We start from the raw sequence: 12,620 nt of genomic DNA, 5'->3' as shown, positions 1-12,620 counted from the left end.
CTTGGTGTACGATTTGGGTACACCCTCCTTGGTTGTAATATGTTTAGGGTACAAAACTTCTCCATTTTTGGGAGAGGTAGGGTGGGAAATGTTGGTTATTTTGTGTCTTTCCTGTCCCTCTTTGCTGATTTTTCTTTTCTTCTCTTTTCCTTCTGCCTTTTCTTTTCTGCTCTGTATCTCTCTTTGGGGGGGAGATGGTTCATTGTTATGTTTTTTATGCTATGACGGAGATAACAGCTATATCTTGGAATGTTAGGGGGCTAAGTTCTCCACTGAAGAGGTCCTTGGTATTCAGCTTCTTACGTAAACGTAACCCCCATATAGTATGTCTCCAGGAGACTCACTTATCTCAAACTACTAATTCCAACATCCTCAGGAAACCCTGGCTTGCACAGTCCTACCACACTGCCTACTCAAACTATTCTAGAGGTACCGCCATATTGATAAATCGGTCACTCCCCTTTCAACTCCTTCACTTAAAGAACGACCCGGAGGGAAGGTTTACCCTTATTCGAGCCTCCTTAGCTGGTACACCATATATTCTGGTTAGTATATATGTCCCTCCTCCATTCCAAGATGTGCTGTTATATGAGTTACTTCAACATATTGCGGACCTGCCTCTTGGTCCAACTTTGATCCTTGGGGATTTTAATGCAGTCATGAATGGGGAGCAGGATCGCTTATCTCTGTCTACTTTAGGTAGGGCCGATCCTGGTGGTCTGAGAGGATGGGCATTGACCTCAGGGCTTATAGATGTGTGGAGGGAGTGCAATCCCACCACGAAGATGTTCTCTTGTTACTCTAGGGGTGCAATGTCGAGGATTGATCTCGCTTTTGCCTCTCCTGACTTGTCTCCCAAAATTATCAAGGCGGAGTTCCTTCCTAGGGGAATCTCTGATCATGCTCCGCTGCTGATTACATGGGCTCTGTCTCCAGATCCTAGAAATAGGGTGTGGAGACTTAGCCCGCACTGGATAACCCATCCAGATATCCAAAAAACAATACAAAACTCGCTCACTAACTATTTTCGTGACAATATTAATACAACCTCTTTGCCTTTGGTTTGGGATGCAATGAAAGCTTTTATTAGAGGTGAGTATATTTCAGCTATAGCTTTTACGAGGAAGAAATTGGCTTATGCTTTGACTGAAGCGGAGCGGGAGTTGCGGGAGGCGGAGGCGAGATATACTCGTACCCCTACTGAACATTCAAAAGACCAATATGTTGTGGCCCAGAGGTTGTACACTCAAATTCAGTGGAAGACCGCCCACAAAAAACATCTGCACTACAAATTTGCCCTCTATGAGAAAGGGGACAAAAATGGTAAAATGCTAGCTCTGTTGGCAAGGGAGGAACAACCTAGGACAGCTATACACGCATTACAGCTAGATGATGGCACGCTCCTTACAAACCCATCTCAAATTAATCAAAGTTTAGCAGATTATTATCAAGCCCTATATACTTCTAGAATTACTAAGCACCCTAATGAAGTTCGAGCCTACCTCCACCAACTGGGTCTCCCAAATCTCCCTCTGGAGTATAGAGAACTCCTAGACCTCCCAATACAGGAACAAGAAGTCCTGGAGGCCATAGCTACACTTCCATCTGGCAAAACCCCGGGCCCCGATGGTTTACCCAACGCTTGGTATGTTTCGTATGCGGCTACTATAGCTCCATATCTCACTGAGCTCTTTAATCTTTCTTTAACTTCGGGAATTCTCCCGCCGTCCTTTGCAGACGCCACGATAGTTTTGATTTTAAAGCCTGGTAAGAACTCACTACATCACTCCTCTTACCGACCCATATCACTTATCAATTCGGACTCTAAAATTTTAACAAAGGTATTAGCCAGACGCCTCAACCATGTTATTCAGTCACTAGTTGCCCCTGACCAAGTAGGCTTTATACCTCACAAAGCGGCAGATTTTAATCTTAGGCGGCTGTACACTAATATTGTTGTGCCCTCTGATAATTCAGGTACTAGAGCCATTGCATCCCTCGACAACGAGAAGGCATTTGATTCGGTTGAGTGGGTTTATTTGTGGGAGACTCTGAAAATGTTTGGTTTTCGGAAAAATTTTTTGACATGGCTGAGGGCGATATATAACAACCCTAAAGCCAGAATACTGTCGAATCTTGAACTATCTGATCCGATAACACTAACCAGAGGAACTAGACAGGGTTGCCCTCTATCGCCTGGTCTCTTTGCACTAGCCATGGAACCACTAGCATGCCTTATTAGAGATAGCACAGGAGTTCGGGGTTTTGAACTGGGTAATCTTAGGGAGAAAATATCCTTATTCGCAGATGACACCTTACTTTACTTACACGACCCGGGCCCCTCACTAAATCACGCCTTAACCCTAATTGATAATCACACCCTGTTCTCGGGCCTCAAAATTAACTGGACTAAATCCTCCCTACTGCTGTTAGATCCGAAAGCTATCGAAGTACTTGACTCTTCCCTTCCATTAACTCGGGTAGACACATTGAAATACTTGGGGATTCATATCCATCCGAATTTGGATAAATTTAAATCGCTGAATATAGACCCCCTCATGGATTCTCTCCAAAAGACAGTTGATAAATGGCTCAAGCTTCCCCTATCTTTAATTGGCAGGATAAATCTGTTTAAAATGAAGTTCCTCCCCAAATTCCTTTATATATTTAGACAGTCACCGGTGTGGCTACCAGCTTCCTTTTTAAGTTTCTTAGAACGCAACTTAACAAACTCTATTGGTCTCCGGGAGCTGCTAGGGTTAAATACACTGCCCTGACATCCTTGTCACAGGAGGGCGGTCTTGCTGCCCCTGATATGTTTGACTACTTTATAGCAGCCCAACTGACACCTTTGAGGTGGTGGCAAACCCCAACGCCTGAAGATCCAGTGACGCTTCTCGAAGCTCAAATAGTAGGGTCGCTTGAAGGGTTGTGTAATTTGATTTATAGAAAGGCTTCTTTCCCTATCAGGGCTACTCCAATGATGAAAAATGTGGTTAAAGCTTGGCAGCTGGGTAATAAGAGAATGGGTGCTGGTACCCAGACTCTATCTCCTTATACTCCATTATGGTTTAACGGTAATTTGTCACAACTCCTTACTGTACCTGACCCTCAACTGTGGGCCTACTACAATGTGAAATATCTGGGTGATTTGTATTTGGACAATACCCTCTGTTCCTTTCAACAACTTAAGGACAAATTTGACCTACCTAATGGTATGCTTTTTCGGTATTTGCAGTTGAGGCATGCTCTCACTCAACAATTTCGGTCTGCTGACCCCAGGATTGAACTTTCCCGTTTGGAGACCCTTGTACGTAAGGAGCACCTACCTAAACCACTTTCTGCGATATACTCTCTATTGCGCACCAGTTACCAAACCACAAGGCGGGATCTGCTGCAGAAGTGGATTGTCAATATCCCGGATTTAACAGTGGAGCAATGGTCCTATATTTTGGCTAACTCTCTTACCCCCTTGATAAGATCCAGGGACCGACTTATCCAATTCAAATATTTGCACCGTGCCTATTATACCCCCTACATTCTACATAAAATGAATCCGGCTTTCCCGGATAAGTGCAACAGATGCAATAGCCCTAATGCTGACTTTTTTCACATGGTATGGGACTGTGCCCAAATTCAACACTTTTGGGCGGAAATTGCTGATTATATTACTCAACTTATGGCTATGCCAGTGGAGTTCCATCCTGCTGTTTTACTCCTAAACTACCTACAAGATACTACGTCCTCACGCTCTGAAAGGACTCTGCTCACTTTTCTCCTGTTCCATGCGAAACGGGCAATAGCCTTAAAATGGAAAGACGAGAGTCCTCCTACCCTATCTTTCTGGATAGCTCAGGTGGAGCAAACGTTGCCTGTTTTGGAACAGATTTATTATGCAAGGGGGTGCCCCACGAAATTCAATAAAATCTGGACACTTTGGATATTGCGCAACGAAACATATACAAATAGAACTGTAACTGTTCCCACCCAACCAATGGACTGGCTTGTTGCTCCCAACTAGACTCTAGTTGACTTGCACCAATTTTTTTTTTTTTTTCTTTTTGCCTGTTCTAATTATTTCCTTTGCAGGTTGGTCCACCCCCCCCCTACCTCTACTCTGTGCTGCTCTCTCTTCCTTACTTTTTCTCTCTTTCTTTGCTCTTGTCACTTAATTCTATGTTGGGGATCCCATGGTTGTTAATTAAAAATGGCTTGCAGAGCAGCTAAATGCAATATACCTGTAACAATTTTTCTCCGGTCAGTACTACATTTTGTATGCCTCTGTAAGTTGATCTACAAAATAAATACCTTTTAAAAAAAAAAAAATCTTCCATTATTAAAATAGGTGCTGATGGGAGAGTTAGAATTTTTTCCATTATTGTGTGAAGCGTTCCATTCTGGAATGGGGTAGGATGTAGACGTTTACTATAATGACCTTTTTCCCATTCAGCATTCCATGTATTATAAGGAATCTACCTTCTGCATCTAAGATAACCTTGTGGACAATAAAGGAGCATGATTTGCTTACTAAGATTGAAACTCCTATGGAGTAGCTCGTATATAGGGAGTGATACATAGAGCCTATCTATGACTTTTTAAGAGATAGAATTTTGCTGCCTATCAAATGGGTCTCTTGCAACATAATTATTTGTGGCTTAACCTTCCTTATAAAGTCAAAAACAAGTCTCCGTTTAATAGCATTACCCATTCCCCTCACATTCCATGAGATTATTTTAGCTGTAGCCATAGTCCTGTTGAAACATTATATGGCACCCAAGGAGTGATACAGCATCGTGTACGAGTAAAGTATGTGGAGATAGATTAGACACCGTATTAAAATGAACAGAATAACATAATCCCTTCCTTTCCCTTCCCACCCACTCCAAAAAACAAAGAACCATGAGTCTACTCCCTTAACAATAACCATTGAACTCTAATTGGGGGGTTAGTGTTCGTCTGAGCCTGCTGCGTAGGCTTAGCACTTGATATATGCCTTGAGCGCCAATTCCGGGGGCTGTCTATGTTTTTCCCATAGGCACCAGCTTGCAAAATTTGTTCTGTCCATAAAGTAATAATAGTGTCAGTCACTCCTTTACCTGGGCCATTGATGTGTATAAGGAAATGTGTTAAGTGCGGTTACCTGTCCTTTTGTGAGGGGGTTCAACAGTCCAGCAATTCAGATATTCAGTCATCTCCTATCAGGCGAGTTGCGTGGCCTCATTTCTAGCAAGGAGATTAACTGTTCCGGTGAGCCAAAAAAATGTGCTTTGCCGTTATCTGTAACGCTCAGTCGCGCTGGAAACATCATGGCATATGGTAGATTCCTCTGCCGAAGTTGCAGTTTGGCCTCTGTAAATTTGTGAGGTTTCCTCACCTCTGCCAAAAAATCAGGGTAGATTGATGGTTTCTGGTTTTCAAAAATAATCTCTCTTGCTCTCCTTGCTTCTGCGAGGGCTGCATCTCGATCCCTGTAGTTGAGAAGTTGGGCAATCAAGGGCCTTGGTGGTGCTCCTGGCGGTGGTGGTCTGCCAAGAATCCTATGTGCTCTTTCCACCTTAAATGCCTGTGAGAAGACTGCCTGGCCAAATGTGGTTGTCAGCCATTGCTCTATAAACTTTTCAGGCGTGGTGCCCTCTGCTCTCTCTCTCTGGGATGCCCAATATGTGATTATTGTTGCGCCTACGGCGGTTTTCTAGATCATCAGCTTTTTCCTGCAGGTCCTGGATCTGCTTTTCAGTATTAGTTAAGCGTCCAGGTAGGGGGCGTACACTATCTTCCAACTCCCCTATTCTTCGCTCTGCTTCCCCTGTTCACTCCCTTATTTTGTGCACATCATGCTTAAGAATCCCAAAGTCTGTTTTTAGCTCATCAATTCTGGTTATCAGTGCAGCATGGTTGTAATTAATAGCTTGAAATACCTCTGATAGTGTTGGTTCAGCTGATGTGGCGGGCTGCACAGATTGATCAGGCTCCTTGCCCATATACATGGTCAGGCTGATCTGGGTGTGCTGTGGGTGCTGGCGACCCGCTGGTAGTGGAGCGATGGGGTAGCAGGAGCCGTGCAAACTGTTCCAGTTTGCTAGCTGCTGTTTCACCTGCGCTTCTGGCTAGTGCCGCCGCAGCGTGCCCTTTGCTGGTGTTGGCACCATCTTGGGACATCATGGCAGACCTGGTGTTTGTCTTTTTACTGCTGGTTCTGCGTCCCCTCCACATTGACTGTGTCCGCGGTGTGTCAACAAGGCTCCACTGCGACTTACTGCAGGTATCGGTTCCTCTATATCGTGGGGTGCTATTTATTTAGGGCAGGATTATGTGCCCCCGGAGCAGAGCTCTGCAGTTGTGCGTCCTACCTGGTTCTCATTCCGGCCACGCCCCCATATTATTTTATCTTTAAACAATTATTTCCTATATTTATAACTGATTCCTATTTTATGTATAACTTTACAATTCAGCACTTCGGTGACAATTCTCCTTGGTATGTAAGTATTTATTAGGTCTCATCTACTATACACAAACAGAAATTCTGGCTTCTACATCTTTTATTGAATAAATATATTTAAAAAACCTTGAATTCAGTTCACTGCTCTAAATGGGAAAAAAAACATTAAAACTGCAGAAGAAAACTGCTAATGGATTTGCTGGGTCACTCAGATATATGCAGGTTAATAATATGAAAGCCATTATTTAGTTCAGCAAACTAATCTCTATTCTGGGTTAAGCAGGAAAAAAAGGGTAAGACAACCCCCTCCCGATATACATATGTTTAGGGGTGTAAATAATTTACTTCTAATGAGATGAATGCTAAAAATAAAAGTGAAAAAAAAAACCCTATTTAGTATTTATATGAAGAGGACAAGTGAGGTATATAGGGCAAGCATTATGATCCAAATCCTTAAATGTATACTACACTTTATTGTATGATTAGACTACAGTATATATTTATTATCTGGAAAGAAAACACATCAACAAATGTATAAAAGTAATCGTCAAGCAATATTCTATCAAAAGTAGGTCAAAGAAGGCTTTGTGAGAAGGGTTTATTGTTGGGGAACATTGCAGAGGGGACCACTATTCCAGATAATACTCAACGGTATGATTTTCTGTGCTAGTTACTGCTGGCATGGACCTCATCACTTATTGGCCCATTTATTAAAGGTCGAGTTTTAGTGGTAGAGCTTATTGAAACCACAATAAAACCACGAATACCATGTAATTTATTAAAAGATCCGAATATAAAAAGTACAGATGGAAAAAAAGCTGAACAATCTGAATAAAATGACGAAAACCTCTAAAAATGCAAGGTTTTTGAACAATTACTAGAGAAAAAAGCCCAAAAACCTCTAAAAAGTCTGAATGGCTAAAAAAAACTGTCCAATAGGATCAGTGCAGCTCCCATTGACTTTTATAGGACCTTGACTGCTTTAACTTGCCAAAGTTTTGTATTAGAGTTTTTGTGCTTTTTACACTTGATGAAACTAGAATTTTGAGATTTACAGAGGAATAAAAAAAAAACAATTTTTTGAAAAAAAAATTGAAATCCGAATGTTAGTAAACTGGCAACTTAGTTTTGAAAGTTCACTATTTTGATGGCCATGCATTGACACAAGCTAATGACCCGATTCTTTGACAATTGTTGAAAAGATTCGGTAGTACTTCAGGTTAATAGAGAAATTCAGATATAGATAGTTGGACTTAAAGGCCATGTAAAGGCAAAAAAATAAAATGCCATTTTTACTTTCTTTATTGAAAAAGAAACCTATCTCCAATATACAGGTATGGGACCTGTTATCCAGGATGCTCGGTAACTGGGGTTTTCCGGATAACGGATCTTTCTGTAATTTGGGTCTTCATGCCTTAAGTCTACTAGAAATTCATTTAAACATTAAATAGATGAATAGTCTGGTTTTGCTTCCAATAAGGATGAATTATATCTTAGCTGGGATCAAGTACAAGCTACTGTTTTATTATTACAGAGAAAAAGGAAATTGTTTTTAAAAATTTGGATTATTTGGATAAAATTGAGTCTATGGGAGACAGCCATTCCGTAATTCGGAACTTCGGAACTGGATATCGGGTTTCCGGATAAGGAATCCTATACCTCTACTTTAATCAAAAAATGTGTAACGTTTTTATAAGAAACCTGACTGTATGCAGTGAAATTCTCCCTTCATTTACTGCTGTGGATAGGAATTGTCAGATGGTCCCTAACTGCTGAGCAGGAAAACAATCATACTTATGAACAGCAGGGGGAGCCCCCGCCTTACTTCCCAGCTATGCAGAACTCAAGCAGCTTTGTTTATGACAATCCCTAAGCAGCCCAGACCACACTGAGCATGTGCACAGTCTTAGTCTTGCAAAGATGGTTAACAAAGTTACAAGATGGTGACCCCCTGTAGCCAACTTTGAAAGCATAAATTATTTGTTTGATTAGGCTTGTGGTGCAGTAAGTTCATGTTTATATTTAGTATACAAAATACAGCATTTCTAGCCTTATTCTATTTTAAACTTTACATGCCCTTTAAGAGCATGTCACACAAGTTATTTATCTTACAAACAAAGATTTAAAGCCTATAACAGGATATACAATGTCACAGCTTTTACAAAACCAATAAAATGTCTTAATATATAAATAATATCCTCATACCTTTTCTCCTCAGATTCGATTATGTTAAATAGGTCTTTAAAATGTTGGGGCACCCGGATGATAACATTTTCCGATGAATCAATATTTTTAAGTTCAGGGTGAATCTTGAAATCAATAACATTCTTCAAGTAGGATAACCAATCAAACTGTAGGAGAAAAAAAAAAAAACAATATGAAACCATGGCCAAAAGAGGGGGGGGGGAACTGCAATTCAAGATCCAGAAGTCACTTTAACAAGTAATTTTTAATTGTAGTATTATTTTTAAACTTATAACCAGCTGGCACACTACCTTATGGCCATTTGGAAATAATAAATATATAATTATGAATACCTCATATATTTCTGGCTATATTGACCCTGTTCTGCCAACAAAATGTGTCTTGTACCTCAATTCGCCCCCATGGATCTGCCTTCTTTACCACTATCCACCTGTGCCTACTTGAGCTCTCAAAAACATCTCTTCTTGAGTTTTCTTAGTAGCATTTTACATCTATGACTTTGCTACTACTATTCCAAACTTTTCTGTTGGAATAAACCTAGCCATTCAAGGGCAAATATTAGCAGTCAACTCTGACTCTCTGGACCAAGTCAGCAGCTTATTTTCACACATATGGGATTCAGTTGATTTCTGTGTGGAGCTTAGTCCCAGATAGTGAAGGTTAAACTGTTTTAAATGCTATTTGCAAAGCTCATCTGTGTGAATTATAATTCTTCTTTATGGCAGTAGCTGAAAAACTTCAAGAGGAACTACTTGAAAAAGGGCTCTGACCCGAAACATGTAGGGGCCGATTCACTAACTTCGAGTGAAGGATTCGAAGTAAAAAAACTTCGAATTTCGAAGTTTTTTTTGGGCTACTTCGACCATCGAATGGGCTACTTCGACCTTCGACTACGACTTCGAATCGAAGGATTCGCACTAAAAATCGTTCGACTATTCGACCGTTTTTTAAAAAAAACTTCGACCCCCTAGTTCGCCATCTAAAAGCTACCGAACTCAATGTGCTATGGGAAGGTCCCCATAACTTTTTTTGATTGAAGGATATTCTTTGATCGTTGGATTTAAATCCTTCGAATCGCTCGATTAGAAGGATTTAATCGTTCGATCGAAGGAATAATCCTTCGATCGTTCGATCGTACTATCTGCGCTAAATCCTTCGACTTCGATATTCGAAGTCGAAGGATTTCAATTCCCAGTCGAATATCGAGGGTTAATTAACCCTCGATATTCGACCCTTAGTGAATCAGCCCCGTAGTGTTCTACACTGCTAAATAAAGAAAGCACTTGCAGTTTGAAACCACTGCCTTTTGAAGCTGTTTATTCCATCTACAATTACTCTTGATTACTTTGGGAGTGTGACACAAACTCCTGGAATCTACAGCTGGAAGAAATCTGGAAATTAATACACTGGCACCAAAAATCTTTGCATTACCTTCAAGAGGAACTACCAAGAAAATGTAATATAAGCTTCATCATCCTGAAATAAGAAACTTTGTAAATACAATCCATTAAATATTCTGCATCATTTTTGAATTAATCAAGTTTATCTTCACTAATTCTCTCTCAGCATCTGTTTCTCTTCATTCTTTCTTCTTGCAGCAGTTGGGTGTCGGATGAATGATTATAGGGGGGCTTCCATTCCTAGCAGAAGAATTAGAGCTTTCTATTGTGTTTATGGAAAACTCAATAAAATTATTGAAACCAAAAGAATTAGAGCTCACTCAAATAACTGATTCAAGTACAAACAAAATCTAACAATATAACTGCTTTTTGCACAAATTCTGCATGTAGAGAGACAGAATGTCTGGTGATTTTAATAATGTAAGATCTAATACATCTTCTAGGCAAAAGGAGCCCCCCTATGAGATATATTGGTTCTCATCCTACACCCAACTCCTGCATGAAGACAGAATGAAGAGAAACAGATGCTGAGAGAGGGATGGTGAAGATAAACTTTATTATTTCATAAACAGTACAGAATTTTTAATTGATTGTATTTAGAAAGTTTCTTATTTCAGATGAAGCTTATATTAAATTTTCATTTTCGAGATAGTTTCATTTTAAACTTATATGCAATGTCTTGTACACAGTTGGCTTAGATCCCATTTGGTACCTGTGGTATCATAGCACTGAGTTCCGAAATGTTCATTTTGTTATACATCATTTCACTGGTCCTGTTCTCCTGAGGAACGGTTATCTATAATTAGAGAAGCAAAGGAATATTTACATGTGCATTCAAAAAGAAGAAGAAGAATCTATGGTAACATTCAATGACGGACAGGATGCCGAGGGTACTGGGTACTTGTGTTTTATTTATTCCCAGCAGTGAGAAAGATAGGAAGAAGTTACCTTATGATGCGGCAGGAAAATGAGAGGCCAAATGTATTGCCTCGGATAAGCAGGAAAATTCAGGGAGGCAGGTAATTATATATAGGGCTGGCAGGGAGAATTTCTCAGGAAGAATTTGCACAGTTTTAATGGGAGAACAAGAGCTAGTCTTGGATAGAGATGTTCTGCCTGACTTTTAGCAATGCAAACAAATCCTTCAATAGAGGTGTCAGGAAGCTGCCCATTGTTCTGCTGATAGGCTGCTGATGGGCAGCTGGTATAGAGTACCAAGAGTGACTGAAGTTTGTCAGAGCACAAGTCACATGACTGGGGGCACTTTGGAAATAGACATCATGCCTAGCCCCATGTTAAATTTAAAAATGAAATATAAAAAAAAAATCTGCTCTTTTAATAAAGGATTTCAGTGCCGAATTTTGCTGGAGCAGCACTATTAACGGATGCCTTTAAAAAAAAAAAAAAAAAAATTCCCGCAACAGTATCCCTTTAAGGGGCTTATTTATAAAAAGGTGAAACAGAGCAATTTGCATAGGATTTTAGGGCACATATTTATCAATGGGTGAATATTTCAGTTCAGTCTTTTATAAACATATCCTTCAATATCCCATACAGCAATATAAAGCTGTGAAACTTCCCTCGAATGAGCTCTATTTCACCTTTTGATTAATATGTCTTTTTGGGTCTTTTTAGGGGTCATTTACTATCTACAAGGAAGGGTACAAAGTGTAAAAAAGGTGGAATCCTTCATGCTCCTTGTCTTAAAGGAGAACTAAACCCCCCACAGCCAATAGTCCCCACTGGCGACCCTCCTCTGGTCCCCATCCCTGCCTCCGACCTGCACAGTGTTACACCAGAATTGTGTCCTCTCTAGAAATACTGACTCACTTAACGAAGAAGCCGAGGCTGACGAACATGGCACCTCGGTGCTCCGCTGCGCTGTTCTGCATGTGCGGTCAGTATTTCTAGAGGGGACACAATTCTGGTGTAACACTGTGCAGGGGGGAGGCAGGGAGGGGGGCCAGTGAAGGGGGACATTGGGGGGAGCAGTGGGGACATTTGACTGTGGGGGGTTTAGTTCTGTTTTAAACGTAGATAAACTGATTCAGGTGTCTGTACTCCAATGTGTGCATCCCATAATTACAGTGCTGCCTATATTTGGCATTGCTGTATTTACTAACTTGCATCTCATTCAGACTTCTTATTTGTTATCTCTTGAATCCTGTAACTGTTACATCTGAAATTATTTTGTTTTATGATCAGTATATATACAAGTTTTTTACAATAAAACAGTCCCAAAGTCATAAAATCTAGCGTGCCCTTATTCAAGAGCAGAGCTGTTCTGCACATAAATTATACAGCACAAATAGAGATCTAACAACCATAACATTCATACTCAAATGATGCCCTGATATCACTTGGGGATATTTCATGAACAAATTAATATTTTATACATTTACTAATGTTTTTGTAGGACTGTGATTTAAACATGGGTTTCTCCCTCAGCTCAGAAACACTGGGTAATTAAAAGATTCCTTTGGAAGGAAAATATCCTTGGGGGGGGAGCTGGCACATCCTCACATGCCCTTTGTTGCCCACTCCCCACCATGGTGCTGCTACTTGCCCTCAGCAGG

At 40.5% G+C, this 12,620-nt stretch overlaps 1 protein-coding gene across 1 annotated transcript in view; it reads right to left on the bottom strand.

The window, feature by feature from the left end:
• Positions 1-12,620, bottom strand: part of phex.L (phosphate regulating endopeptidase homolog X-linked L homeolog) — a 151,071-nt gene that overhangs the window by 80,031 nt on the left and 58,420 nt on the right. The window contains exons 8-9 of the mRNA XM_018246265.2: positions 10,757-10,840; positions 8,645-8,790 (exon numbers count right to left, since the gene is read on the bottom strand). Coding sequence (XP_018101754.1) covers positions 8,645-8,790; positions 10,757-10,840 — 230 coding nt within the window. The remainder of the gene's footprint in view (positions 1-8,644; positions 8,791-10,756; positions 10,841-12,620) is intronic.

The sequence above is a fragment of the Xenopus laevis genome, chromosome 2L (genome assembly GCF_017654675.1).
Source record: "Xenopus laevis strain J_2021 chromosome 2L, Xenopus_laevis_v10.1, whole genome shotgun sequence".
Taxonomy (NCBI): Eukaryota; Metazoa; Chordata; class Amphibia; order Anura; family Pipidae; genus Xenopus; species Xenopus laevis.
This window is presented reverse-complemented; position numbering and strand designations above follow the sequence as displayed.